Source organism: Sceloporus occidentalis, unplaced genomic scaffold, assembly GCF_023333645.1.
Source record: "Sceloporus occidentalis isolate IW3139 unplaced genomic scaffold, rSceOcc1.0.p SCAF_68, whole genome shotgun sequence".
Lineage (NCBI taxonomy): Eukaryota > Metazoa > Chordata > Lepidosauria > Squamata > Phrynosomatidae > Sceloporus > Sceloporus occidentalis.
The window spans coordinates 1,758,664-1,785,894 of NW_028317048.1; the positions used below are offsets into that span (position 1 = coordinate 1,758,664).

At 39.7% G+C, this 27,231-nt stretch overlaps 1 protein-coding gene across 1 annotated transcript; it reads right to left on the minus strand.

Moving 5' to 3' along the window:
• LOC149286484 (small ribosomal subunit protein mS31-like) lies at nucleotides 1-25,580 on the minus strand. The gene is made up of 7 exons (XM_089493912.1): nucleotides 25,486-25,580; nucleotides 23,856-24,167; nucleotides 22,116-22,268; nucleotides 19,994-20,137; nucleotides 9,657-9,727; nucleotides 3,504-3,647; nucleotides 1-233 (listed from the first exon to the last, which is right to left on the minus strand). Exons 1-7 carry the CDS (start codon nucleotides 25,578-25,580, stop codon nucleotides 1-3), a joined length of 1,152 nt encoding a protein of 383 aa, XP_089350038.1.
• Nucleotides 25,581-27,231: the final 1,651 nt, after the last annotated feature.

Here is a 27,231-nt window from a genome sequence, read left to right on the forward strand (position 1 = left end):
TTAGTTGAGATAAACATCACTTTCCTTTAAAATGTCCTCTTTTTGCTCAAAATACTCCCGGAACCATTCTATGTGATCCCTTTTCTGCTGGACGGTAAGGTATGGGTTTTTAGAAAGGCCACAAATCACAAGCTCCATGAAATGACGAATTGGCCCTTGTTTTGTAAAGTTTTCCAGGTAATTGTCCAGGAATATGTGCTCATGGAACTCTACCTTCTGCTCCTCGTCAAGGCCTGGAAGGAAACAAAGATAAAGAAGATTGAGCCAATGAATCTTGAGTATATTTGCAGATGCTCTTATTCAAAACTTTCCTTAATCAACTTTGCATGAAATCAACTTTGTAAACGTAAAGGGAATTCTGTGTATCTCTGCCTGAAAACAAGTAGCTAAATTAATTTTGCATTGCAATACCTGTGTTCAAGCAGATGCATTCCAAGAAAATGAGGGCCGTTTGCTGCCCTCAAGGGGCTGGAGTTGTAGAAACTTGGTTTAAATGGCCAAGCAGGCAAGTCTATTGAACTCTAATTTGTCAAAAAGACTACATACCTCGAGTACCTAAATTCTGAAAGAACAATCCCCATGCCTACCAACCTGCTGGAAACCATAACTGGTAATTCTTACTAGTTTAACTTTAATACTCTTGGCATTTCCAATTCTTGCAAAGCATGCTGAAGTCCCAATAACAAAAATCTAAAAAGGTAAGAATCCAGGCACATTTTTTTATGCTACGAGCAGCAAAAATACGTTCATTAACATTAAAAGCTTCCCCCCATCACTCTAGAAATAACTCATGGTACCTTAATCGACTTTATTGTTACTGCTTCCCCAGAACATTAATGTCATATTATTTCCCCTTGTTATCTCCCACCAAGGCACCCCCTTGGATATGCATTTCTTCACTTGTACAGAACCAATTGGCACAGCTAGCAATGAACCTTCCGACATGTTGGTAATTGGAGGGGCCTGAAGACCTAGACCTAGCTTTCTTTACTCGATCAGTCCTGCTGCTCAAACAGAAAAAGCCTAGCAAATCTCCAAATGTGCATTCCTGATGGCTATTGTACCCTCTGTAATTTTGTTCTCTTGTGGATCTTTTGTCTGTTGAAATTCTCGCCCCATGCTTTACAGAGAGGCAAAATTGCATCCAGGATTTTATTGTCGGCCAATATACAGCAAATGCGGCAACATGCAACCTTGGAACCAGTGATTCACATGACCAGTCACAATCAAGACAGTTTGTCTTCTAATAGTTCAGAAATGTTACATAAAGATGGGAAGTTATTTTTTGTTGTGCCGCGTATGAAGGTTTCAGAGTATAAAAAGCATTAAATAGCTCCTTACACTAGTTTTGAAAGTTTTGGGGTTTTTTTTTTATAAAGCATGCGGCACATGTACGTAGAAAATAAAAGCTTACAAAAGGAAAAGTTCGCTTCGTGTTTATTTGAATATAGCATAAAAAGCTGTCTATACGTTAGGCCAGGGCTCGACAAATCCCAGGCGCCAGGTCGCCATGGCGCCTAGGTGTTTGTCAGCCTCTTACATCTACAAAAAATTGCCCCCGCATCACCACGCGGGGGCGCTGCTGCTGTCTGGCCAGGAGTCTGGGCAGACAGCATAGCCACTCAGAGCCCGCCCCCGAGCCTGAGATCCTGTAGGCTGAAAACGCGGTTGCAGGAAAACCAGCGATCATGTTTTCAGCTGCCACAGGCAGCTTCAGGGAAGGGGGTTGTGTGTTGATTGGGTCCCCACACAAGTGTGGGGACCTGACACAACACCCCCCTGCTGCCTGATCGCTCCATGAGAGTGACAGTGCAGCGTTAACCCCTTCAATGCCACGATCGTGGCATTTAGGGGTTAATTCCCGTTTTGCAAGGGGCTCTGCTGCTGGTGGTCTGCCTGGAAGCCCAGGCAGCCCAGCAACAGCAAAAACGAGCCCCCACAAGCCCTTTGATGACAAGCATGGAAGCCTACAGTAGTCATCAAAGAGACTCCCCCTGCAATTGCGTCCCAGCTGCCAGAGGCAGCTTCAGGGACAGGGTTATTCGGTCTCCACATGAGTGTGGAGACCAGCCCCAACCCTCCCCTGCTGCCCAATCGCTCCATGAGAGCGACAGTGCAGCGTTAACCCCTTCAATGCCACAATTATGTATGACACATTCGTGGCATTGCAGGGGTTAACATTTGTCCCCAAAAGCTTGTGGGGACTAAATATCAGTCAATGCTGTGCTCCAATGGAACATCAGCATCGAAAGAGTTAAAAAAAACGAAAAAAAAAAACCCAACAGCACTGACCTGAAAGTCCAGGGTGCTTCCAGGTCAAATGCTGTGAGTTAAGTAAGTGGGCTGATGATGATCAGATCACTCCTAACCAACTGTTAGTTTAAAAAAATCCTGGCTCCTAACTTTTTTAGCTGGCGCCTAGATTCACAACAAATTTGTCAAGCCCTGCGTTAGGCTGATTTATCAATTTACATTCAACCATGGAGCAAAGGCCAAGCAAATGTTGATAATTATGGAGGGCAAAAAGAGAGAAAAGATGGAGGCATAATTTATGCAGAGAAATTGCAGAGCAAATTTCGAAAAGTGAAGCAAATATCTTTTTAAATATGTCCCATAATTTCAATACCTAATGTATGGGTTTGTTTTTTAAAGAGATGTAAAGGTAACCTGTTAAGTTTCATTACCTAGCTATGGATATAGCAGCTCTAAGGCTCCCCTTTCTATATTATTTATATCAGTATATAATTATATATATTATATTTCACAGAGCTGTAGAATAGGGGAGCAGGGCTATATCACTTGAGATTCCAAGGAAGCTTATCACAAATAAATTCTTATATTCTTAACAAAATGGAGACAATGGATTGTCTTGTCAGTGCTTACTGTACCTATCTACACCTGCTCTGTTCTTCAAAAAAACGTGCAGGTCTTCATAGTTTAACAATGTGAAGTTGGTCCCCATATCTTTAGAATCTCTAGAAAGTCTGACTTACAAGCACAACTCAAGGTCTGCTGCCCACTGCCTCATGTCTAGCCTACCCTTTGAGAAACCACAGTGTCTGGGAAGAGTTAGCATGAGAATGTGATATGCTACATTACCCATGTGATCTGCAAACATTAGCTACATACTACCAAGAGACAACTCTCCGCTGGAGCTCCACACAAGATAAGTTCTAAAAATGACCTGGCACACCTTCCATAGAACTCGTGGGGACAGGATTTCTATTAGATAGACTATAGCAGAAGGAATGGGGAAATGTGAATCAAAGATGAAAACTAACATCTAGATCCTGCTTAACTTTAACTGGAAATTGAATCAACGCCTATATCAAAATACTTCCATTAACAGACTCCCAGATCTACTCCCTTAATACAAATCATAGCCCACTGACAGTGCTAGAACTATAGCCCCATCAGTAGCGTTCAGATCCTTAACACCAGACGGACAGCACGGTATATCCAGCAGCACCCCATGTGAGCCGTCACAAGCAGTTGGAACTTACCAGCTTCATTGTCAATTGGAAAAGTCCAAAGTTTTCCCTCTTTTGTCCATTGAATCATCTCCTCAAAGCCGTTTCTGGGTGGCTGTTCACAGGATGATGCTATCTGATTGGCCAGTTCCAGCTCCCACAGGCTAGGAGTCAACTCTAAAAGTGAATGGGTTGAGAATGTTAATATTGTGTAATCCAGGTGTAATCAACTCAACGTTGGTCAGGATGAGTCAGGAGAAAACAATGAGACAAGTAACTCTTTGAAAAACCTGCTGATTAGATTCTAATATTTGTGCTAAGTTTGGAAATACCCAATGTTACCCAATGCAAGTAATAGGGCAATACGTAGCATTTGGTATCTTAAAACCATTTTTCAAACCATTGACTTGACTTGCATGGTGAAACGTAGTACCCGTATTCAACCTGCATCATCTCTGAAGAGACCCCCTTGACAATCTGTTTATTTCTCAGTGGGTGCCGCCATTTTGCGAGAGGCAACATCTCTCCCTATGGCTCATGTGGTCCTGGAATGGGGGTTTTCGGTGTTAATGAATTTCAGCAACACAATTTGCATTTAGGAAGGAATTGTTTTTTTTTCATGACGTATCTGGCACTTCATTGGACATTAAGGGGTTAATAAACCACTTACAAAAAATGTGTCTTCAAATGCGTATTAGGGTTATCGCACCTTAACATTTCAAACAGAAGGACGGTCTAGGGAATGAGCGTATGTCTAGACTGTAAACTCATCATATTTCCAGTTTCAAACTTCTGTTTACTCTTCAGCTTGCTGGAAATACGTAAAGAAATTCAAGTCTTTTTAACAGCGGTCTGAAAGATCTCACTGCCAGAGATGAAAAGAAAAAGAAAAACCAAGCACAACTGAGCTGGATAACTGACTTATGAATTAATGCCTTCCACATGGGATGTGAAAGAATAAGGTTTCGTCTTTGCAGAAGTAAAAAAAAATAAAAAAAATAAAAAGATTCTGGAAGTTATGACTACGCATTGTGTCTTACATCATCAGTGTCATTACCTCACCGTAGGAGATATATGCATCCCCAGCATCAGATGACGTTAAGCAAGGAGCCTGCTTATAGATGCGCTGCTGAGGCCATTTTGGTTATACTTTTGATTCACTTCATGGATGGACATTAAAACAAAAAATATACACTGGCCTGATTTATTGGCTGGTGCATGAAGTCTCACGGGAAAAAAATATTACCCATAAAGAGTGCTGTATACAGTAATAATAAAATAGCAAAAGAGGTATGGGATGTGTATAAACCTATAGATCAACAATAAACATACTTGCTAAATGAAACGATGCACACTACAGCACTCCCTGATACGATTCAAAGTTCCAAACAAATACACAAATATATCAGAGTAGCGCAGAATCACCGAAATACTCAAATAAAACCTAAAACCATCATAACGCAGTATACTAATGAAAATAAACAAATATGAATTATCTGTAATGCACTCACAAACACAATGTGATAAGGAAGCAGTAAAAAATCTTACGTAGTCTGACAAAAACCTGGTTATATTTCATTTTATTTATTATACTGGGGTCAAAACTGCAAGAATCTCACAATCGTGGCTTCAGTTGCATAACCAGCAAAAGACAAGCATGCAAAGACAATCGATAACGGTATCAAACATTCGGTCTCTTACATCTGTGCCGGCAAAGACTTTGTTTAGAGCATGTTGTTTGCTTGGGAATACTGTGTGCGTTAGTTTGACCGCGCGCGGTATGTGGGTTTTACTGTAATTCTTTGTGAGTGATCCGTATGATTATAAGTTTAGGAGCCGTTACTGCTTGGATCCTTGGGTTTATCCAGCTCTGGTTGTGGCATACAAAACCCACTCCAATCAACTCCAATGAACAGAAATTTTACAAATTAAAAGTTTTTTTTTGTTGTTTTTTACATTTTTTAAGGTATTATGATATACATAGACCAATTAACATATATGCCTATTAATCACTGGACTGAAAGCCAAGTTTACTGCATTGGGCATAAACCCCAACATCCTTCTATAAAGCTCTGCCTAGTTCTCTTTTTCCTAAACCTGACAAACGTACCCATAACGTCTTAGCTTCTCTTCCTTGCTCTGTAGTATCTAATATATACTCTACTGACAAAACACCGTAGATCAAGAGCAAAGAAGAAGTGAAGCATTCACCATTGCAACCAATGCAATACTCTTGCAGACTGCTCCTTTTTTTCCTACCTCGCACCAGAATGGCTCTTTATGCATAAAGTCTACCAATTTAAGCAAGAAAAGTTAGTAGGTTGATATCCCAGTATCCTAAGAGATCTGAGTTATTGCCTGGCCGAGTGACATTTATAATATAGGCAAAGTAGATAGTTAAGGATATTTCCTAGGGAATTCAAGTCTTTTCTGTCTCTCCTCAAATATGTGGCAATATAACTACCCCCTCTTTTTTAACCCAGATGACCCAATAGAAGGCACCATTAATAACAGAACATTCAAAAGCAGACTTCAGTATTATCCGATCCAGCTTGTTTTCCCATAAAAGCTTTTTAGGCATCTACATAAAAATGGGACAAATCAGACATTACTCATTTTCTAGTGTGGTGCTAATTTTTAATTTTTCAGGAAGGCGAGGGAGTATAGATGAAGCTAGAGTCTTGAAGTATCAAATATCGTATGTTATTTCCTGCTGTTCCCAGAGGTGCTTAGTATTTTGCAATCCCTCTTTCGGTCAAAAAATAAATAAATAAAAAAAAAGAAGACATCCAAGCTCTGAAATCCTAACATTTGCAAAAAGCCGTTTGTACCTGCACACAAACCACCACGTGGGAAGAAGATCCGTATTCACACGCCTCTATACTCCATACATTTCAGTTTAAAACAACTAAATCGACGGACTTAAGCGGACTTAGTGAACGTGCAACACCACCCTATGCAAAACTATCATACCTACTGTCTAGCAAAATACTTAAACAACCAAATTCTCGTGCTTACAAGTGAATATGGAAAATAAAATAAAAAAACGTAATACTTCCCAGATGACTGCCGCAGCCCAAAAAAACACCATTCCTCAAAGTGTAGATAGACCGATATACAGATGGTTGGGGCGCAAACACACACAGGGAAAAAACAATATAATAATAGTGCAATATGCATAAACAATATTCAGTGCTGTGTGTGGCGTGACATGCACTCACTAACAATATAGATGCATCAGACCCGTCAGCGCATGGTGTAAAATCATTTTAATACGCTGATGGGTCTGATGCATCTATATTGTTTGTGAGTGCATATCATGCCACACACAGCACTGAATATTGTCGATAAAATGTACAAATATTACATTACATTTAATTATAAAGCACCAGCAGAGTCCGCAGCGCGGTTACAGTCAGTAGAACAATTTATAAACACATACAATAACAAACTGGTGCAAGAGGAGCTTACAATCTAGTCAGGTTTGGGTGTCACGCACATCCAGAAAGTCGGCGGTGAATGTAAAACTATATGTTTGGCCAAGACCTCAAGAAAAAGTTTTCCTATAGCACAGATGTGAAATAAAAGGCTTTTCAACGTTCTGAGGATCTTATGGACCAACGACACTTTTCAACATAACATTTCTTTGTTACAAAGCTTTGCCGTCTCTTTGAGTAAAGAGACACTAAATAGATTCTAAAAATAAAGGTAAAATAATATAGATTGTAAATACCTAAGGATTTGCGTTATTATTCACTCTTCTTTGTTAAGCTACTCCTTGATGGCAGCTTCCAAAAGGGTGAGTTTAGGAGATGGCAGAGGACCTCATTATAGAGAATGCCCCACAGACCTAAGCAGTCCTTTAGTAAGTATGAGCAAGTGCTATATGTAGTTTAAATAAACTAATTACTTATGCTTAAAGGTGTGAAGGTGACAGCTTCCCTTTAAGGGTAATGATTAGGATGCAGTTATAACAGCCTAAACTTTACTTTGGCCACCTCACTTCAAGCGATACTAACATTACATTAAGAAGACGCACAGAACTTAGGTGCCTAATTATTTATCAAGGGTGAACTTTGCATTCTAAGAACGTACCACGTTAAGTTAAAGGGACTCTCCAGCCACCAGATGCACCTTAAAGCCTATTATAGCTGTGTACTCCATTTAAATGTTCAGAAAATGCATGTATCGCCCTATATGCATTTGCCCCCCCCCAACAATATGCCCTGTAGGATATGGGATGGCCTCACCACCAGTCAGCTCCAGCGCTGGCACGGGGAAAGTTTCAGGCCTGGGTCTGTTAGCATGTATGGAAAGTGCTGCCAGACATTTCGATAGGAGCACTTTCCTGCAAATCAGTGGCAAGAAGAGTTGGACCATGGAGGAGGAGGAGGAAGAGGGCTGCGTCTGCTGCTGCTGCTGGAGGGCAGCCTCTTCTTTTGTCAGGTGATTTTTTTTTTTTTTTGAAGAATGGACTGTAGAGCACTCAAGTTCTTTAATACGCATTCATTACATTATTGTCTGGGACGATAAACTGTCCCTTTAAGTTGCATTAATTTAAGACCATGCTCTAGTATTAGTCGATTTACACTGCATGTAATATCAACTTGGAAGAGAAGACCCTGTCTTCAGTAACATAAAGCATAGTTTATTGCACCTACCTGTCTGTCATATCAATCCATAAAACACAGAGATCATCAGGATAGAATGTCATACATGCTGATACTCGAAAGTTGTTTTATAATCCACAATGTTAGTTCGTTTGATGGGCATGTGACCCAATAAATCTTGTTTTGTGCTACAAATTGGGAAAGCACCTGGAGTTCTTTGTTTTTAAAAATGATTTTGCGTTTGCAGAAAGTACTAATCCACAAACGGAACCCTAACACTCCCATGGGTATTTAAAGTAGTCAGATGACACATTATTTGAGACTATAATTCAGACTGCGCGTTCCCATACGCTGTACATACGCTGTACAGTGAGAAGTTGATTTCTTATAATACTGATAAATGAGGAGTACATAACTTTTAGAAGTATGCAAATACTGTTACAGCTGTGATATGTTTAATGGTAAGTTACCTGTCATATTAAACTGGAACTGTCACTTCCACAATTTTAGTATAACTAAATTTATCAAGACTACCTATAACACTTTCATTTTGCTATTGTTTTGGAGATAAAGTATTTGGTTTGCATGGAAGGGACTATTTTACGTCAAAGGAAGCAAGGTTAGTAGCAAATGGAGACAGAAGTATATTGCCATGGCGTGAGTTAACTTGCACATGGCACAGAATGGATATGACTGCATGGCTCAGTTTATTGAAATTTGTCTGCACCTTTCCCCGTGGAGTCCAACGTTCAACATAAAACTCAATTACTCAAGATGGAGACACTTAGCATTCAAAGGAAAAGCGAGGGGCTGGATATCCTGGCGGCATGTCCCTTGAGGGTGGAGAAGTCAATCAATGGACAAACCAGAGCAAAGTTTGTCCAAAATATGATGGGTGCATAACTTTTGGGCCCCATCATATATTACATCACTATCCCTGCGATATTCTGGAGATAGTCTTTTATACCGTTTTACCAGGGTGATTGGACTTTTGTAGCAAAATAGTTATTACTAGATTATGGTTTTCGGCATAATTGGGAAATAGTATGCTGGCGGTTACCGAAGCCTTCCAAAGATTTTAAAATCCTAAAAAAATAATTTGGTGGTGGCAGCTTTACACACCGGCATTTGGGGAGACTGGTTGCTTCGTGTCCTGCGCAAAAAGTGACGAACGCACCGGAAGACACTACCATGTAATGGCCTGGGTCAATAGTCTGTCCGTGATATATTTTATCTTTTACATTTTCTATACTGAATTCTTCCCCTTTTTCCCCAAATCACCTATAATTAATATCACCAAAAACTATTAATCCCCCCATCTCTACAGTGATTGCCTGAACTAATCAACAACAATCAGAAACGTATACAGGTTATGAAGTTGGGAATATCACTAAGACCTAGGAGTTCCTTTAGGACACTATGGACACACATAGCATATAATCGCATGCAATCGCTATAACGGCCTAGCTAAGGATTAACATTATTAATATTTTCTGCACCAGCTTCCTTAGAAGGTCCTCAAGAACTTGAATACATCACCACGCAGCAAGTCACAGCTTGGGTGCCAATTGCTTACCTGTTTTCGACTGTTCTGCATCGGCAACAACAGGAAATACGTTCAGACGCTTTCCAGTATATAGCCCTCTCCTGTTTAACAAGAAGAAAAAAAAGGGTAAAAATCAACTTATTAAAAATCACAATTATATGTCAGCTCTACTCTGTGTGCGTGTGGAGCCATTGGACATCCAATTAAAAAAACTTATTGAAATTAGTCGATGTATGTAAACTCTTAGATATCATACAGCATTTCTAAGGTTGCTACCTTACAATTGATGGCCAACTAACCTATTGACCACACAAGTCAACGAGAAAGATACATCACAACGACATAACATTATTAGGAGGTTATGTCCCCATACACCAATGGGGGTCCAAGGCAGCTGCATGGTGTTCTTGTATGGTGGAGCCACTATTGCATACATTAAGTTGTATAGAATGACTTCACATTCATTACAGAAGGAAATCAAATGAAACGAACCTCCAACAGTCGTGCCTCTAAAAACAATCTACGGCGTACAAGAAAGGCTCCAGAGTCATGACGTTAAATTGATATAAAATGTTCTCAAATGGAATTGCTGCTGTATAATATAAAGTAATTAGGCATGGCAGGCCAATTCCCAATATACCTCTCATAAAACGCGTTTGATTATTTCTCATTACTTCAGATAGGATTGGCAGTAATTGAAATGCTTTGGGAAAAAAAGAATTTAATGGAGGAACTGCTAATTGGGCGCAGCCGAAGTGGTGAATCACATCTGGATAAATCCTCCTTGGCTCTCACAAGCCTCGCACAATTCAGAGGAAGAAAGTGAGCGCAGAAGAAAAAAGCATCCTAACGTGAAGGACGAGTTTCCCTGGCAGGCGTCTCCGCATCCCCCTACTCCCTCCTTTCCAAATGGGTCGTGTTTAGTACGCTGAATACAGGCTATTAGTTTTGTTCCTAGGATACATGGACTGGGTTTTATCCTTTGATTGTCAGAGGGGTATAAAATAGAAGTAGGAGTAGAACTCGAAAGGCTACAAAAAAAACTATTATTTCATTTCAAGTAACTTGATTGGATATATCGTTTCCTTGTCCTTGGTAACCAAAAAAATAATAATTTGCGATTATGAGACGCAGGAGTATGGTCACGCAGGAGTTTTTCAGCTATTATCATGTAATTAAAGGGACAGAAATCCATATTCTGATAAACGAGATGCAACAAAGCTAGAACATTACTTTAGCAGGTGAGCACTAAGTTTCCTTTTCCCATGAATGGTTTGATAACACTGGATGAATCATCTGATGAACAATGTCCATTTATAACGAGTGTTAAGTACAAGGTAATTAACATCGCCCATTAAATATCAGGAATGAATGTCAGTGACAAATTATGACATATACTTAAACGACATTAAGTTGCTACCTTATTTCCCCTTTTGCTAGCAATGCCCTCCCATCCGTTTACCACTTCAACCCAAAACACATCTTTAGATATCACCTCATCCCCGATAAGTCACATTTACCTAGACTCCATCCGTGAAAGAGAACTAAATTCCTTTATAAAAGCTACCTATAGCGTACATTTTGTCAACTGCTGTATTTGTGATGCGAGTTTGATGGCCCGCCTCAAGGCGCCGCCATTATCCAATCTATTTGCTGTCCTGGTATTCTCTCCCGTCTCCTTGAGCCATACAAACGCCGCCTGAACCAAACTACAACAAACAGCATGACGGGAACCTGACTAAATAAATAACGTTAAACTGCTTTAACTTACACACGGCTTACCGCCACCATGAATATACTTCCATGTTTATGGACTGAGCTGGCGCATTGTATATTGGATTTATAACGGCAGTGAAACGATGTGTAGTAAGTACCAATTAATGCAAGAAAGGGATATTCTTTTAAACTGTTATATTGCCATTGTTAAAGTATGCAAAACATGCTCGCTTCTATATGAGAAAAAGGACACAGTTTGATTAAATGAATTAGGAAATAAGCATAATAAAAATAAAAAAGGATGTATTTAAGCAATAACTTTTGGCCACACTTGGATGGTGAGAGTAGACACAGTCTTATACATTCCTGTGGTACAACAAGTAAATTCTGTTAATCCGAAGAACATACCCACACCCCTGTGTACGCACACGGAAACCCACTGTGAAAAAACATGAGATTCAAGATAAAATAGTCAGAAGCAAGCCGTAACCCAAGATAGTACTGGGGGGGGGATGAACCTGTACCCAGATGAATTAGTAAAATGAGATTCATTAATCAATACACTCTATATAAAATATATAACAAAAATATATAAATGATATGAATAATGGTGCTAAAGTTGTAAAGGACCATTACGTAACTTAGCAATGCACTATGAACGCTGAAAATTAATCATAGAGTGCTAGTGAAGACAATAAAAGTGAAAACAAGAGAAATAAAAGAAAATACTAATGAACTAATACATTTAAACCAATAAAAGTGTCCTACATTCCATTTAGAGTTGAACCTCCACCCCCAGTTTACAAGTACTCAATTGGAATATCCGATTCCAATTGGCAAAGGAGACGGAACCCATCTCTCGTCTTGTAGGTAGTCTCACACATTCAACGATAGACAGTGGAAGGTCCTTACACCTTGTTTTAAAGTGTCTACCTATAGATGTCGTATGTTCCTCAATTCCTATGGAACCACATACGGCCGTAATCCAAGGCTGGGCCTCTTATTATGCCTAGATGTATCAAACATGCCTGGTGAGAGAATATTCCCCTGATTTCTGGCCTATCCACCTGAACAGTTAATACCTACTTTTACTACAGGCTCCAGCTTTCGGTCAGTAAGAAGCCTTATTTATGCCACATATTTTTAACAGCAAGGTTGAACTTGACGGACTAGTGTCTTTTTTTCCCCAACCAAAATGACTGTGTTACATGGTTAGTGGTACACATTTGGTTAAGATGCCGATTAGTCCTCCGTGCGAAGGACCGCGTGTAACATCGCTAATGTTTAGCAGCAGTGTTCTGGATTGAACAATCACGTGCTGAAAAGGCCAATGCATCCTTCAGTCAAACTTGGCAAGCTCAAGAAACCAACAGTATCCCTTAGAACCGATGTACGTGTGCAGCTGCCTAAGGATATCTGTTTGGTATGGATACAGAGAAGGTGTTCCACACTTGGCTAAAAAGAAAATGCTCTGTCATAGACTTTCACGGTTATGACGAGCGACCTCGAAACACGAACTTTGTTCTGCATTTTGTGCTTTCTGCCCGAAGTTGAAGCCGCTTTATTGGGTTTAATGCAGGTATGTCCAAACTTTTTTTCCCGAAGAGTGCCAGATTTGATGACGTGAACATGTGCGAGGGCCGACCATTTTGCCTGACATTCTTTGAACCATTAAAATTAAATGCAAATTGAATTGGGCAACTTATCTGTGGGGCCTTATCAGTCCGGAATGCGGGCCGCAATTGGCCCGCAGGCCGGACTTTGGACATGCCTGGTTTAATGCAACGGAGTATAAAGGGAGAGAAATACCAGAGGAAGCACACATGTATATAAAAATACTTGCACGAGGCACAACTTTAGCACAATTACTACAGGAGACGAATGGGTTAAAGCAGCACACCAGCACCATCAGTCATAAAAGAACCGTGTTGGTACGGCAGCTCTGCCATAAAAAATGTTTCCCCCGACAAATATTTTGAGCCACACGCATTCTGTCCTGCTTCACCAGTCATTGTAGATTTCCACTGAAACTTCTTGCTCTTCTTGGATTTCTTTTTTTTTTATTACATATTCCCCCGTTACTGTGGCAACCCTTTTCCTCCTTGCCCTTAGCAATGTTTCCCCCTGCTGTTTTGAATTCAGATTTGGCATAAAGGTTCCTACTGCCACATTGCAAACGTCCAAGAGCTTGCCAGCGTCCATGACCTATTTTAGCTCTGTTTGGATTCAGACGCGCAAACCGACAGAGGAAACCTATGATTACTTATAACTGGCAGGTGGAATGAGGCTGAATCACCCCGTCCAGCCCTGCCACTCACCTCAAATGTATATTCTGCCTTAAAACTTACTTAATGCCGATGCTGCGTTATGTACTCAGGACCGCTCTTTGCTGCAGAATCTTATAAAATTCATATATAGGTGGACAATCTGGCCTAGGTTTCCTGGTATCTCCACAGTAATATTAACGTAGCCAGAAATTTCCCACATCCTGGACATAGTGTCCGGACAGATGTGTACATATATGTAATATTTACCGTGTTCATACAATTCAAGGCGGCTTGCCGCATCTCGTGCACCACGGAAGAGGACGGCGCGCGGTAAAGAGAGGTAGAACAGTAAAAACCGCAGAGTCCTAAAACATATTTTGGAGACTGGCTAGTGAGCAAAGGTCTTATAAAAGGATGGGGGGCTAAGATAAATAAACATATTAAAAATGTATATATATTATGTTACATTTCTGTTTTAAAGAATCCATCCATTCTTCAGGTAAATACCGTACTATTCTGAGCATTCCGTTCCCCGTATCATCGGAATGGAGAGTAAAGTTTGGCATTCTTAAAGGGACTGGCGCAGAGCCCTGGAATCTAGCTTTTCAGCCAGTATGGCCACTGACATTGAAAGTTAAATAAGCACATGGGGGAAAAAAAGGTTTAATATAGAGCAAACATTCACTTAGCATGCAAAACAGCCATGCCACTGCTCTACCATATATATATATATATATATATATATATATATACACACACACACACACACACACACACACAAATATACACACACGTATTATTATTATTGTTTTAACAAACAAATGGTTGCATATTCTTTTTATAAAAACTACATAATACTCGGCAGTTATGTGTATGTATAAGAGACACAGTATCTGCATATTAACGCGTGTAGCGGAACTAGTGGCAAGTTCTGGCCTACGGCAATTCGCCTGGGCCGGCTGGTCTAGGGCGGCAGTAGTCCCCCTGCTGCAATATCAGAGAAGTGTGTTAAGCAAATCAAGTATCCTTGTGTGGGCAATCATCCCAGTTACAAGGGAGAGCTTTACTGCCCATAGTGAGCCCATTAACACTTCTGAGCCTCCATAGTATGCTGTACCCGGTGCTGTACCCGGTGCTGTGCATGTTTAAGAGACGGAGAGCCAGAAAGTGATAGATCTGCTGTGGTTACGCATTGAGTCTAAAGGCATTCTTTTGGGAGCAGGAAACTCAAACCAATGAGCCAGGTGACAAATTCTGGGATTTTAGCATTGTAGCAACATGTTCTTGGACCCAGTATTTTATACAAACACAGAGAATGTCATTTTGGACAGCCTGACTGCCTCCGTTGGCTCTGGGGAGCGCCATTAAGGTACGCACTGCTTCATCGGGAGCATTCTGGTTGCCACCTAATGCGTCAACATTTGTTCCTAGAGTTCAGTGACTCATGGTCTGAAAATCATGTTTAATATGGTGCCAGGAACGCATCCCTTCACACTCCTGCCAGTCACATGCGTGTTCTAATATGAAAACTTGTAAATAAAACAAGTCGATCTCAGAAAAATGATCTCATCCTAGCACGGAATATGATAAAAAAACCAAAATAAACAGAACTGGTATTGCAATTGTCAGACTATGAAAAGATTCACACTTCGCACAAGGAAATGTGCACTTTGTTCAGAATTTGGCTAAAGGGTCAATCGAGTAAATTAGGCATATCTAAAATATGGTGAACAAATTTACCTTTAAATAGGAAGACATTGATGAAATGTATTTTTTTGGATGCTATAAGTATGTTATGTGTAGGTGTTCTCGCACTAAAATCTTAAATGAACACTCCAGCCATCATATGCACTTTAACGGTTTCTTTACATTTTTGTAGTGCCCCCCAAGCTATTTTCTTTTTGGGGTACCTGGGCCAAGCTGTTTTGTATACAAAGACCCATTTAGCAGCTCGGCCCCTACCCTATTTACATATCTTTGCCACCTATTGGAAAAAGTAAAGTAGGGAAAAGAAGAAATGTCGGTGCGCTAAGCTAGTCTCAGGCTCAAATAATACAAATGTATAATACGAGGCCTACGAAACAGGTGTAAGCATGCTGCAAATACAGTGTGTTGGCTGTACAATGTATACAAAAAACAAAAACTGTCTGCGCTTCTTACCCTAATAAAGTTGGCAACAAATATATAAACATAATATAAATGAGAGGTTTTGGTTATATGAATTGGCCAAAGCATAATTAAGCTCACCTGCCACGTCAAGGCACACTCTCAATAGGGTGAGAACCTACTCTCACCTCCTACATAGTGGGCACACAAAGCAGTTTATACTGCTACCAAAACCAGATTAATGTGTTGGGGGAGGTGCAATTAAACCTCCTCCCTATTAACCCCTGGACAGCAAGCTGCAACCAGACTAATGAGGAGCCAACAACCTCAAATATGTGCAAACAGGGAAAAGAAAAAATGTCGGTGCGCTAAGCTAGTCTCAGGCTCAAATAATACAAATGTATAATACGAGGCCTACCAAACAGTGTGAGCATGCTGCAAAAACAGTGTGTTGGCTGTACAATGTATACAAATAAATAAATAAATAAATAAAAAGTAAAGTAGAGCAACAAAAAACCCACACAAGTTTAAAGCAATTACTGTGTGAGTATTGCTATAAACCAGTTACCTGAATAACCACGGCTAAGCCCATTCATTTCCCCTCCCCTATATTGAATTCTATATAAAATGATTCACATTTTCAAGCTATTTTTTTTCCACAAAAAAAATAGCTTTTTCCACGAACGATTCGTATATTAGCCTTGACTACTATTTTTACATCGCTTGTAATTATCTACTTTCTTAACTTGGTTTGAGCAGAGCAAACTCGGCTCGTGTATCTGCCAGCAAACACCGCAGAAAGGAACCAAGGACGCTCACTGTTCTAATGGAACGCTAACCTTGTTATATAATTAGAAAACGTATGAACACAACAACAATTGAAACAGAACAATACAAAGCGGTATTTTCTCTTTCACAGCCCCTAGCTTACACCGAGCCAAAGAATCGCAGATGTGCGGTCACCCTGGATTTCTATTAGATTATTACAATTTACTAGACTAAGCTTTGGGTCCTAACACTAAATGTCAACGTGCATGAATGAAGCTTCACTCTGTTTAAAGGAACATTCATTTATAAATGAAAGCTGCTAAACTCCTACTCTTCCAATGGGGTGATGGTAAACGCAAGGACAGAACGTATGAGCAAATAACCAGTCTGATAGATGAGGACATCCAGTGTTGGGCTACCATTCCCAAATATTGTGTAGCCAAACCGTTCTCCTACATCATCACTCTGAATACAAATAAGACCATCTAAATAATTCCACACAGGGCACAACTGAATAATAGATATCAATCCTCTGTCCATAGAGCATGTAGCCAAGGCCGAAACGTCAGGAAACATCCGTTCCGGCTAGAAATGGCAAAGCGAAGAGTTTTCATTACAACTTTTGGTGGAGTTTGAAAAACAAATTGCTTAAGATAACCTTATACAAAAATATGCATTTCCTACTTTCTAGGAGACACAAAAATGATGTAACCAAAAGCGTCAGAAGAGAGACAGGGTTTACATTTCCCAATGCTCTTTTTCAAATTTAAGCAAGAGCACGGTATATGGATGAAGACAGACACATTAAAAATGAGTATATAAACACTAAATAAACCTTTTTAACGTAAACTTAGTGAACACAAAGTGCCATCGGAGTGATAAAAGGGCCTCTGTACGTCTATGAAGCTACTTTGTTACAAAGCAACCGCTACAATAGTCATTTATAACATTAACAAAGTCCACCCTGTGTTTCTGATTCATGTTATTTAATGGGCAAAATTTGCTTTTCTTTCAAAAACAAGGAAACTCCAAACTTTTGAACGTGTGTGTGTGTATATATAATGTATACATGTAGAAAATCAGTGGAAATGACAGGGTAGTTTTCACATCCGTGGGAAATGGATTATCTTCCAGAAGCCCTGTATAATTATCTATTTCTGAAACATCATTCACACCAGCCAACAATCATTTTTCCAAAACATCTGTCACGCCTGGCATTTCCGATCTAAGACCAGCCATGAGAAAAGGTTAGTGCCGAGCTATGTACAGTTCAAAACAACCCATTTCACTTTTGTATTGTAAAAAAGGATAAACAGACTTATACTTATGTCTTTGATTGAGTCTCCTGTTAATATGCTTTATACACCCTTATTCTTAATCCACTAAATAACTCTAATCACTGAAAGAAGGGTACAGTAATGTTAATGTAACTGGGCAGTTCAGGTCCTATTTCTTTTATTCCAGTGCATTGAGAAAGTTAATGCATGCATGGTTGTGCAGTGCGCCCGGGTGTGGAAAGGGGTTACAAAGACTTTTTTTTTTTTTTTTTAAGAAGACTAACATGTAGAGAACTGCAGGCTTCATTTGTCTCAATTAAGATCACTGTTCCCGATACCATAATAAGAAAGAGACTGAAAAGGGAAACTTTTTGGAAGACGTGCGTCCCATGACATCTGACAAAAAACAACACAGCACTCCACATATAAGAGCATCATATCAACAGTGTAGTGTGGAAGTGTGATAGTCTGGGGCTGTTTTGCTGCTCCAGGATCTGGGCAACTTGCCATAATTAATGGAACCATGAATTCTACTTTCTACCAAAAAAACCTGAAGGAGAATATCCATCAGTTCATGACTGAAATCCCTCTAAATGGCTCAAAAGAAACAAGGCCTAAATACAGGAGTATCCAGTATGCAATGGTACCTTTTTTATTGGATTAACATAATACTTAAAAGACAAGCTTTCAAAAGTTTTTCTCTCTTACTCAGGTATTCCTTCAGACCTGGGAAAGAGGAAAACTTGCACTGCCTGGTTGTTCTGAGCAGAGCCGTAGATAGCTCCTTTTTTTTAATTGAATATTGTGCCCCCCTCACCCCCCGCTACTTATTTTAGCTTACAATGGTTATTTTATTGACACTGCACTTACACGCTGCTTTTAAAAACACCTGCCCATGAACACACATATACACATACACTGGCCTTACACACACACACCTGCCTTTACAAACACATAAATACACTGTCCTTACACACACCTTCCCATAAACACACACATATACACATACACTGTCCTTTCACACATGTCCATATACCCAGATAAACACATACACTGCCTTTACACAAGCCTGTCCATACACACATGTAAACATACACTGTCCTCACACACCCTTGCCTTTGCACACACATGTACACACACCAGCTTACAAACATACAAATGCCTACACTGCCCACACACACACACACACACACCCCTCACAAACACACTGCCCTTGCACCCCTTTCTAATCATCTCTTAACTTTCTCATCTTCCATCCTCCATCCGTCATGGAAGCGTGAGGTCTGCCAATTCAGACCTCTGCTTTAGTGCACCCTCATCACTATGCGCAGGCTATTGATGCAGAACACGGGGGTACGTCGTCATATCCCGGGCCCTTGGCATCAATTGCTGGCGCATAGTGATTAGGGAGCACGGAAGCTGAGATCTAAAGTGACAGACCTTGCGCTCCTTAATGTTGGGCCGGTTAGGAGATCGGTGATCTCTCCAACCAGTCCTGGTTAAAAAAATAAACAGACAAAAGGCTCAGAATTAAAATGTCTGTTTGTCTCCTAGATAATTGTGATAAGGCTTTGTCTTACATGATTCGTCTGCCCAATGTAACGCAACATAAAGCAATGCATTGCGTCTCGGAATAAGGCAATCAACAAAGTGTTGGAAGAGAGCTTAAGACCACTCCCAAATATCAAACAATTACATATGATGTCATTCTCAACAGGTCAGCATTTAATATATGCTTAAAGCAACACCATGCAGTTCTTTAAAGACACACAAGGCTAATGTTAAGTAAAGCTTTATTGGCTCTTCAACTATAGCTGGGATCTCAAACTTAATTTTTAAGGAATGCAGCCAGCATTTAAATGCATTCATATGGAGTGCACGAGCCAAACCATACTACACATAGTACCAAGTCAAAATGTGCTAAAATAGAGGTTTACTCTCTAAAGTGGGAATTTGCATTGCTGCCGTGAGTCGCTAACTTCAGAATGCATTTTGAGGAGCCAATACTAGTGAGCGTCTTCTGCTCGGCCAGTATAGTTCTGTCACATTTCTTGTTAGCCCATAAAGAGTTACAGTATCTGCTGGCACTCTTCAAATAAAATGTAATGTAAAATTACCAAGTTAACGGTGCAATACACCAGACTGGCATTCTTCATTCAGCGAGAAAACGCTCGATAACGCTGGATAAGCCTTTCAATTTAGTGAATAAACATGTTCCCTTAAAAATAGATACCTTTTGACACCACCAAGTTCTTGTGTGACACCCCTGGTCATGGCGTACCCTTGGCTGTCATCATCAAACTGAATCTCGTTAGTGTGCCGGGATAGAGATCTGGATCTGGACTGCTTCCCAATCTTCATATCAGAGATTATGTCACTGGAAGAAGTTCATAAAAGCAAACGTTAATTATCACACTAAAAAGCAGGGCTGCCATCAGTGGCCTACAGCCCCATACTGGTATAGCTGGTACAAAAATCAGCAAAATCTAAAAAAAAAAACTAACTTCACTATTTTGACAAGAAAAGGCTATTATATTTCAGGAGTATCGAGTTGTGTATAAAGACTGACATCGTGTGGACAAAGACTGGTAACGCACAGCAAAACACCTATTTACTAAATGTTAGCTTGGCGTTACATGAAATTTAAAATAAAATTGCATATTGATCCCCACACCCCCAGCTATTTTGCACGGCGGAGATATATTTTACCGCCAGTCAGGTCCAGGACTGTTCAGGCTCGACAACCTCATCCACATCCAAGAAGTCCTCTCCTACTGTTTCATTTCCCCATCAACCACATCTAGATTGTAAGTTCACAAGAGCAGGGCCCTTGTATCCTTTTGTACCCGTTTGTAATTTTAAAATATTTCACTGACTCTGTTATAATAGCGCTACGCAATCTGGCAGCGCTATATAGATAAATGTATTGTAATAAAACGCAATGTTTAACATAAAAGCATGATGTTGGCCACCAAGGCTCTACCGTGTGCCATTTTACATGATGTTGGTCCTATAATCCTTTACACTCATAGGTACTTCTTAAAAGTAAACAAATCCAAAAGTGAAAAGTTCATTCACATAACTAAATTTCATCATGTCTTTATTACCTTGAATCCTTTAACCCCTTCAGCCCTGGGGGAGGGGGGTTCATAACCAAAGGACCAAAATATTTTTTGTCGTTTTTAACCATGTTCCTTAAAGCATGATTCCCCTTTTTCCGTATTTCATGAAGCCCCACAAATTATAGACTATTTTGTTCAAAAGTAGGGGTTTCTTTTAAAATCATAGAATTTCATAAAACATAATTATTAGTAATAAAAGATTAAAAAAAGCTATCCTAAATTGTACAAAAAAATCACATTGTTGCAATTTTTACAGTTTTTTCAAAACTGTAAAGGCCACAGCTGAACAATTACCCAATTTATGTTCAGCCACATCTCCTGAATTTTTTATATTATTTATTTTATTTTGTTTGTTTTATTTTTGCACTGTTCCCATTTTTTTATATATCATATATATGTAATTTATTTCCTTTTTTTAATTTTATTTTTTGGAAGGGGGAAAGAAAACTTATTTTTCTCCCTCCCCTCCTGATCTGTTTTTGCTGATTACAATAATTGTAATCAGCCAGCAGGGGTCCGAGTGGGGTCTAGAAAGAAGGTCTAGAACAGGGGTTCTCAAGCTGCGGCCCTCCAGCTGCTGCAGGACTACATCTCCCATACTCCTCAGCCAGCCCCTTAGCTGAAGGAGCATTATGGGAGATGTAGTCCTGCAGCAGCTGGAGGGCCGCAGTTTGAGAACCCCTGGTCTAGAAGGTCTGCTGAGGCTCTCGTGTCCTCAAGTGGACTTCTGGTGGGTGCCAGCAGTGACACCTACCGGAAGGGAATGCCTGATTGCGCGATCGAGCACTCCTTGAATGTCGATGACACATGATCAGCAATGCTGGCTTCTGCCGACAGGGGGGAGCCCCGGCTGTCCTGTAAGTCCTAATGGGTTCTTTCCACAAGTTTTAAGGTTTACAGGTACGTCCTAAGCGGACTCCGTCGGGATAAAGTTAAACAACACATTTTTATGAAACAGAGCTCAATATTTTTTAGGGCATATTCAAGGTGAGACCTTACAATAGATTTATAATACACCAATAAAACATTATCATGCTGCAGATTGAATCCACTTTTAATACATGAGGATCTTTCTTGGCCTTGCAGCCATCAACTAAACAAGCACAGTACTGTATAAACAAAGACGGAGCACAGCACAGCGACATCTTTGTTATTTCCAGTCCATGTGTATTACTTGGGAGGGGAAAGTGATAGAAATCTAAAAAAATATATATGTGTATGGACTTTGCGAACCTGATGTAGCTTTCTCCTTTTCTCTGTGCATCGGTCTCTTGTTCATGTTTGCGTAGCTGTTGTAGGAGCTCAGATTCCACTTGCTTTTTGTCTAACGGGAGTGATGATGCAACGGCAGAGACTGCGGCCACCAGATCGGGACTTAGCGGCTTGCTACTAAAAATCAAGACAGCAAATGTTAGGAAGGCTAAACAGGGTATGATTACGTTACAGAAATACATTAGGCAGTTAAACTTGTCCTTGTATACCGTTTATTCTAACCCATAAAATTGTTTAATTTTAATGTAGGCAATACAGCGTGCCATTACTTGAGATGTATATTAGGCTACTATTTCTCTTCAGATATTTTAGGCTGGAAAATGATATTTTAGCATATTACACTCACACAAACACAAGATAGAGTCAGGGCCATTTTGGATTTTTTTTTAAATCACTTAATGGATTTTTTTTCTTTGTATTGATAAAACTAGCTGTCTCATCTAGTAGTTCTGATTAAATATATGGCCCAGCTTCAATGGCTATGAGAAATTTTATGGAATGGGAACTCTCGAGCCAATGTAGAACACAAATTCTGAAACTATTAGCCGAGTGGGTAATGTATTCATTAAAAGCAAGTTATAATCTTTGCTTTTCTTTTTTTTTAGTAGACTAAAAGTATAATGTATCTAGATTTGTGTTTAAGAACATTATTTTCCACTGAACCTGGATTTATACCGTATTTGCTCGATTATAAGACGACCCCCCAAAATCTAAATATAAGAGCATTTGCTCTGAAAAAGGATAATTTGTACCTCAGCAACAAGAGGTCGAAAAAAAAAAAACTAAATAGAGGTGAATTTCGTCTTCTTGGGTAAAATAGTATATTTCTTTATTACATATTGATGGCTAATGACACTTCAGCTTCTACCCCGAAAATATGGCAAAGATGTTTTTACCCATAATTTTATATTATTCTTCTGAAGTTGACATTATTTTCATCTATTTAATATCTCACTAATTATCTGTATTAGTTGCTTAATATTGCTCATTAACCGGTACCTTTGAGTAATTGTCTGTTTTAAATTACAAGTCCAGACTAGTACAGTGAAATATAGTAATTTGTTTAAGAGTCTAATTATTGTAATTATTTTTGCTTGTCATTGCTGAGTGGATTGGAAAGTTAACTGGTTTGGTGCCATTGTGAAAATCCTGGATACAATTAACAGATGTTGCTTTTCTGGGATGTTTATGCATATATATATATATATATATATATATATATATATATATATATATATATATATATATATATATATATATATATATATATATATATATATATATATTTGAACATGTTTTGAAAATAACTTCCGGGGGGGGTTGTACTGCATGGATCATATAGACATTATATAGATTGTGTCTTCCCAATAAATTACATCTTTACGATGATAGCGCCAGATTTTTACACATTTGATATAATATTGGTTTTGCATATTTTATATCATAATTATCCCTAATTGTTTGTCCACGTTCATTGGTTCCTTTAAGGAAACACATTTCACACAGTCAATGAAATTGGTGGCCATCATCTAATAAAAAACAATTTGAGATAATAAACCATTAATATATTCTCAAGCATAGCACAATATACAATAAAGTTATCAAACTCAAGGTGTGTTGAAGGTGCACTGTATGCACAACTAAACAACAACGCAAATATATCTGTTAGTATAACATTCAAACATATCGTTTTCAACCTACCTTTCTACACTGCTTTCTTCTGCAACCCTTTGGAACATGCTGCTTGCACTTTCCAGGTTGTCAACTTGTTCTGCACCGTGTCTTTTGGATTTAGATACCTTCAAAGCCTGAAATCTCCTCTTTGAGCTTATTTCAACTTTCATGCCACCGATTAAACCAAATAAGTTCTCCTTGGCTGGCTGTTCTTCTGCCTTTTCTTGCACATCTTCTGCATGTTTGGCAGAGTCATTCGTCTTGGGAGAAGGAGGCTTATTATTTTCACATCGGAGGACACTACCAGTACTGAGCCACCTAAGAGCTTGATCCAAATTCCTAAAACATGATGCAAGATAACATATCAGTATAACCTCAACAGCTCAATGACCCGACATTTATATATCATGGGAAGGGTTTTAGTTATGACACACAGATGAGCAGTTGGGGGGCCAAAGTATTATCCAATGAGTACAATACAAGGACAGATTATGAGTATGACCCTCTTCTTCCTCTGTACCAGTAAGTATTACATGTTACTGCTAATTTTATGTACTGTCCATTTTAATGTTACTAATTACATTACACAGAATTAGCAAGCATGTACTTTAATGTCATTATTCACCCTGCTAGTAACAGATTTAAACATAAATCATAATGCTCTACGTACTGTCACTGAAAAGCAGCAGGTATACTCTATATACACATATCAGGAGTCAACAAATTTGGTTTGAATTTGGTTTGAATCTAGGAGCCAGACAAAAAAGTTGAAGCTTTTTATTTTCCTGGCGCCCGGTGTTTGTCAAGCCTTGTCATACACTAACATACACACTCCACACCCCATACAGTAACAGACACACATGCTAACACCATGCACTAATACATACACTCATACTAATGCCATACTGTAACAAACACGCATGCTAGCACCACACATATATAACATTACACACTCTAACACTATGCACACATACATACTGAATCTAGCACACTACACAGTAGCAATACTGACTATACCTCTATACATTTACACACAGACACTGACTGGCTCCAATGTATACATATATACATACACACACTGACACTACAGTGCCCTACCCTAAGTTTTCCTGCGAAGGCGCGATGAGGCAAGTGCCCTGCAGTATGTGACACCGCCAGGAGCCCCCACAAGAAAACATTGGGGGCCAGATTTATGATGACAAACCCTGGGGGCCAGGAAGGGGTTTCTAGTCACCAAGGTTAATAGACCATGATATATATATATATACACATTATTAGTATTTTTGTGACATTTATTGAACTGGTAACATAGTGCGTGTAATCACATGACAGCTCGGTTAGTTTCCCGATATCACAATATACAAGTATATGTAGACAGTATATGTTTATGAGGCCTGTGATGGATCATCACAGATAAGGTGACCAGACGTCCTGATTTTTTAGGGACAGTCACTAGTTGAGAATCCTGAGGAAATCCAGTATAACATGAATAAGAAAAGAAATTTGCAGCAAAGAGGCTAAATCATCGGTGGAGTAGAAAAAGATTAAGAATTATTGCCTAACCTCCACATATATTTTATTAAATAACAGACCATTTTAAACATAAAAATTATTTGTATTAGTTCTCAAAATATGACCGCGCATAGTGTCCATGTACCTGCTACCGGCAGAGATCCCGGTGCCGGCTGTTATCCCCCGGGCTGCGACCCGAATCCCGTCTCCCCATAAGGTCAGAGCAATCCTCCGGTACATTGCAGCCACACTCCCGGACACAGCGTGACCCTGACACGGGGAGCTGTATTGCGAAGACACCCGAGTGCAACGCTAGCTAACTCCGGCCGAAAACAAGAAACGCGAGAACAAGAGTTCCGAGTTCCGGCTTCTTCCCAACAGTTAGTGAGGCCCCAGTCGGCACTAGGCAGTGTGCCGTATCTGCGAAGCAGTCATTGCAAGCTGTGCTAAGAAAACCACAAACCAGGGGTTTTTATGCATACATATATATAAGTAAATAAATGTTAGGAGCTCACCAAAACTGCATGCCGCATATTGCCAATATAAACTGGAAAGGATCCTACTGAGAATAGACAAATAGTACATATGATTCCAAGGTGAAAGTAAATAAATCTCAAACCTATTTTCAAAGACTATGAAATATTTAACTGAACACCTGCTTTACGTACAGCGCTTGAATGAGCAGCACACCTCGAATCACCAAATACACTTTTAAATAAGCATTGTAAAGGCTTCTGCTACATATCTATAGGTTGTGTGATACGTGCCCATCAAGTATGGGGAGCTCTGGGAAAAGATGGGCTGCAGGGGAGGATGAGGGGCAGAGGGGTTGGGGTCCCAAAGATGCGCCTCTATACAATGTGCTAACCAAGTAAACATAATTTTATCACTGCCCTTTTCGATATTAATGTTGGTAACCTGGAGCACATCTGGAGTTAAATTTAAGTGAAAGGTGACCACAAGTGACCAGCAACATGTGACCTTAATAATTCAGGCGCAAGCTGACCTCCAGCATTTCTCAGGTGGTCAAGAAGGGCATCAAGCCTCCTAAGGGTCATACAAACTCAATTTCAGGAGCAAATGAGTTGTACGAGTCTCAAGATACATCCAAAGTACTTGCTCAGGACCCAGGTGGCATCCACAATGCTTGCCCAGCACTCAGATTGCATCCAAAAGACCTGGCCAGCACCCAGATGGCACTCATATGATTTACCCAGCACCCAGATGACACACATGGGACTTGCCACCTTTCTCTCATGTACATGTTTCTCCTTATCTATCCCTTTTCTTAATCATTTACCGCGCTGAAGTCCTGTGGTGGGAGCAGTCGCAATGGAGCAGTGATACAGGAGGGTGATAGCAGGGAGCGCGGAGTTGAGAGAAGGAAGCCGAGCTCTTACTGAAAACTTTTTCACGAAGAAGCTTCTTGCTCGTTCTTGGATATTATCCTGTAATCTTTTTCATTTTTTTGTCTTTCATACGTTTTTGCAGGAACACTTAATTGTCACAGGACATAAAATCAGAGACTGATAGGTTGTTGCCATAGAAAATGAATACATCTTCTTTAACGTTCCTTTATGTTGTCTTATGTGATTAGGGTTATTGGCGCAACATGCTAAAAAGCTCAAATGGTGTTTCGCGGAAGTGGAATAACAATAAGTAAGTGTGATGCTTCACAGAATGCAGAGATAGACATCAGAAACTATTATTTGCCTTTCTAGCCAGCTATTCACGATGGGAGTCATAGTGCGTATCAGTCCCTTGTAGGATACCATATGTTTAACACATCTCCTTTGTAATGCTGAAACTTTCCTTTAAAAGCCTGGCTCTTAGTAAAACTCTGTGCTGACCCTCACATGATAATATAATCCAACGCAGCTAATGCTGGAAA

Coding starts and splice junctions, on each gene's coding strand:
- LOC149286484 (XM_089493912.1), bottom strand. CDS start 25,580: ATGTACCGGAGGATTGCTCTGACCTTATGGGGAGACGGGATTCGGGTC. Junction 22,269..23,855: donor GAAGAAAGCAGTGTAGAAAG/GTAGGTTGAAAA, acceptor GATTTTTAGTAG/CAAGCCGCTAAGTCCCGATC. Junction 234..3,503: donor TCCAATTGACAATGAAGCTG/GTAAGTTCCAAC, acceptor GTTTCCTTCCAG/GCCTTGACGAGGAGCAGAAG.